Consider the following 3583-nt stretch of genomic DNA (forward strand, 5'->3'; position numbering starts at 1 on the left):
TATACGTGATCCCCACGGTTGCGCCTGTGAAGTAAAAATCGGCCTATGACCCTATTCATAGAGAGTAGCAAACTTTTTTTATCACCTACAGAAACGCGGTTTGATGTCTCTAGAAAAAAAAGATTAAATAAATTGGCAAAAAACATGTCCGGATTTCACCGTGCAAGAATCATGACTGTGCCGGATTTTCTCCATTCGATAGTTGTAGAGTTTTAATAACTGAACGCGCTAGTCGTGGCGTTGAGAACTAAGCTGATTCAGAACTTTAAATCGTCAAATGTCCAAAAAGAAATTGCTTTGTTCATTGCGTTTTAAATCACCCTGTTCCTGTGCGATAGGTCAGTTCCACAGTGAGAGTTACTGGTTTCCGTGCTTTCCGGTCACCCTGTGAACTCAGTCTGAAAAGGCGCAGTCGCAACAAAAAGACTTGGAGACTTCTGATTTAAAATATAAGTCACCATGATTCCCGCGGAGGTGACAGCGTAAATGTAGCGCTGATGCCTGCGCCGCCTCCCGAAGGACCATAGAACGGAGATGTGGTGCTGCTGCCAAACAACCCTTGCAATCCAGATGTTGGACTCCTCAGAGAGATTGATCGACGCAGAGCACGTCATCTGTAATGTTCATATATTTCCTCATCTGTACTGACGACTGATCAGAAACATGCTGCAAAAAGAGACGCGGAGAGAAGGGGATTTAAAAAAATAACGCTCAACTCAAATTACACCTTATGGCAGGATTGCCGAGGAATCATTGGTCGGAGACGGGAGCGGAGAGTTGACGGGGATTTCCACTGGGGGGTCCTACAATGGAAAAAAATTGTTTCCGAAAAGCCTCAACCGTCTTTCCTTCTGAACTGCGTACTGGATTAAAGATGCTGCGTCTTAACGTGATCTACATCAGCCTTCTGTGCTCCCTGTCGCACGCTCTTTACAGGGGACCCCTGCACCCAGAGATGTCTAACGGCACTTTCCATCACTACTTTGTACCGGATGGGGACTACGAAGAAAACGACGACCCTGAAAAATGCCAGATGCTTTTTCAGGTGTCCGACGATCGTAGTTGCAGGATTGAAGCCGATCTGGAAACTTTTATCAAAGAAGAGATGATCACCATCAGAAGACAAGTGGAAGACGCGGCGCGTGTCTTGGAAGGAGTTGGGAAAAATATCGCCTATGATCTGGACGGGGAAGACAGTTATGGAAACTACCTTCGCCGGGAAGCCGCGCAGATCGGAGAAGCTTTCTCGCATTCGGACCGCTCTCTGGTCGAGCTGGAGATGAAATTTCGACAGAGTCAAGAAAACGAGGTGAGGGAAGTGAACAAGATTAACGATGAAGTGGTGAACATGCTGTATCACACCAGAGAGATTTTGAGGGAGACGCGAGAGATCTCGTCTGGGTTAAAAGATAAACACGAACTTCTCACCCTAATCGTCAGAAGTCATGGGACAAGGCTGAGCAGGCTGAAGAATGATTTTATGAGAGGCTGAGATCCGTTTGACCACAATGGATGATCTTCACCCATTCTCCCGTCCTCTAGTAATAACATTTCATTACTTCTGCAGCATATTTATCAAAATATATTGTCGTAATGTGAGATCTGACGGGCAACATGTGTAAATGATCCCCTCCCCCAACTTAATATTGCATATAAACTAATACAGCATATCAAGTCGGTTTAAGACCAGCGTGCCTATTTAAAGCGAGGAGGTTCATAAAAGTGATCCTGTTATTCTGTCGATTTTTTTCAGTGTTTGTTGAACGTTCATTGCTACGTATGTTTGCCGCCTTTAAATATATACTTATGTGTCACTTCAAACACCGCAGGCAGGTACAAGTATTTTAATACAAAAAAAATAAAAGATTTTTTTTACCGCAGCATTGCTCAGGGTAACCGTCAACCGTGTCGTTTTAAGTGAGTCTAAAAGAAATACAATGAGTCCTTTTTGGTTCCTGAACCCCAATAATCGATGGAAAATTAGAAAAAAAAACATTTAGGACAAATTTGAGACATCAGCAAACTTCATTTTAGCTGCCATCTTAGGTTTGAACAGGTCATAAAGATGAATATATATTGCACTACTCGATTACAACAATCTGACAGGTTTGATTGATGATATGGCTTTAAAGTCTGGATTTGCCAACAATTTCCGCTCTACACTCAAGAGGTGAAACATACCAAGCCCATATCGAGTTAATGTTTGTTTTCTGAGCGAGTCTCGCGGTTGGAGCTTTTGACATTTAAAGATATTTTGGAGGAGGGGGTTGCAGATTTAAAGTTTAAATTTATGAACAAAAGTTTAAAAGCGTGCTCTGTTCAATGATTCAGAAGACGGAATTTAGCAATAATATGTTGGATCCCGAGCCCTCACACCGCCTGACGGTGGCTGAATCGTGCTGTTTGCCGCAGGCGGCGCTGTGACCGTCGACACGATGAAAGTGCTGGCTCTTTTGCTAACTTCAGTTTATAGCAATAACATTATAACGGAAAACAGCCAGGTTCAAGTGACCATTTTAAGTCACATTCTACTCCTTTGTTTCAAAATCAAATTTAAAGAGGATTTCTACACATAGAAATATTTGTATTTAATTATATGGTACATTTAACAAATACAGTACGCTAACATTTAACGCAAGGAAAAGAAGTGAAGTTATAAAATAGGCCTAGCAGCGAGATATTGACCAAGTAACGATTGCTGGTTATTCTGAGCTTGTAAACTTAAAAAAAATGCAAAAAAATATTGCTGGATGGTAAACCACTTTTCTTTGTTGCAGGTTCTTAATTAAGGTTCCTTCTGGGAAAACCCGTTTATTGGTAGAGTTAATAGCATTGTTTACAGAGGCTTAAACGTTAGTAAAGGAATATGATACTTTCACTTTTTTTACACCAATAAATAGTTGCAGGAAACCTACAGTTAAAAGTACGAATATAGCAACATATGAAATAGTTTATGGTGATCTCAGTACAAATAATATAAATCTAGTTTTAATCTGAATTCTTCGCCAGTCTTCTTCGGCACTCCTTCCAGATCAAGGATGACCGTAACAGTAAAATTAGGCCAGTTGGTCCATGGAGTGTGCTTCGCCATTTCATCATGGCTGATTAATTTCCTCCTCAGCCTCAATCTCCTGCCTTCTCCCCGTAACCCTTTATGCCCTGACTAATCAAGAATCAACCAACCTCTACCTTTAATACGGCTTTCACTCTGATTTTCTGGGTCCTGACGTAATGAGAACAATCTTGAAATTGTTGACTCGTCCACAGGTGAGGGAGAAGGTCCGTTCTCAATACCACCCCGATTGCTCCTTCTTCACTTTGAAAGGAATTGGAATAGAGATTGAATGTGAGCGGGAACGAGGGAATTTATCCAAGGAGGCTTTGAGTTTATGCATTATTATTTTTAATTCTCTCTGTCTCTTTCTTAATCTTTAACCATGTCATGGCTTGGAATAGTCTCCTGATAGTCCGACGTGAAACATGGCAACTGACGTGGCCTAGCCGAAGCTCCAAGCTTAGCGTAGTTTGAACCCAAATGCCAGAGATGTTGGTTTAGGAGAGGACACTGTCTTTGGCTCACTTT

At 41.8% G+C, this 3583-nt stretch overlaps 1 protein-coding gene across 1 annotated transcript; it reads left to right on the forward strand.

Moving 5' to 3' along the window:
- The first annotated feature begins 431 nt into the window (after nucleotides 1-431).
- Nucleotides 432-1880, forward strand: fibinb (fin bud initiation factor b). Its single transcript, XM_072272698.1, has one exon. It carries the CDS (start codon nucleotides 809-811, stop codon nucleotides 1490-1492), a length of 684 nt encoding a protein of 227 aa, XP_072128799.1. The 5' UTR covers nucleotides 432-808; the 3' UTR covers nucleotides 1493-1880.
- Nucleotides 1881-3583: the final 1703 nt, after the last annotated feature.

Source organism: Mobula birostris, chromosome 11 (assembly GCF_030028105.1).
Source record: "Mobula birostris isolate sMobBir1 chromosome 11, sMobBir1.hap1, whole genome shotgun sequence".
Taxonomy (NCBI): Eukaryota; Metazoa; Chordata; class Chondrichthyes; order Myliobatiformes; family Myliobatidae; genus Mobula; species Mobula birostris.

Coding starts and splice junctions, on each gene's coding strand:
- fibinb (XM_072272698.1), top strand. CDS start 809: ATGGAAAAAAATTGTTTCCGAAAAGCCTCAACCGTCTTTCCTTCTGAA.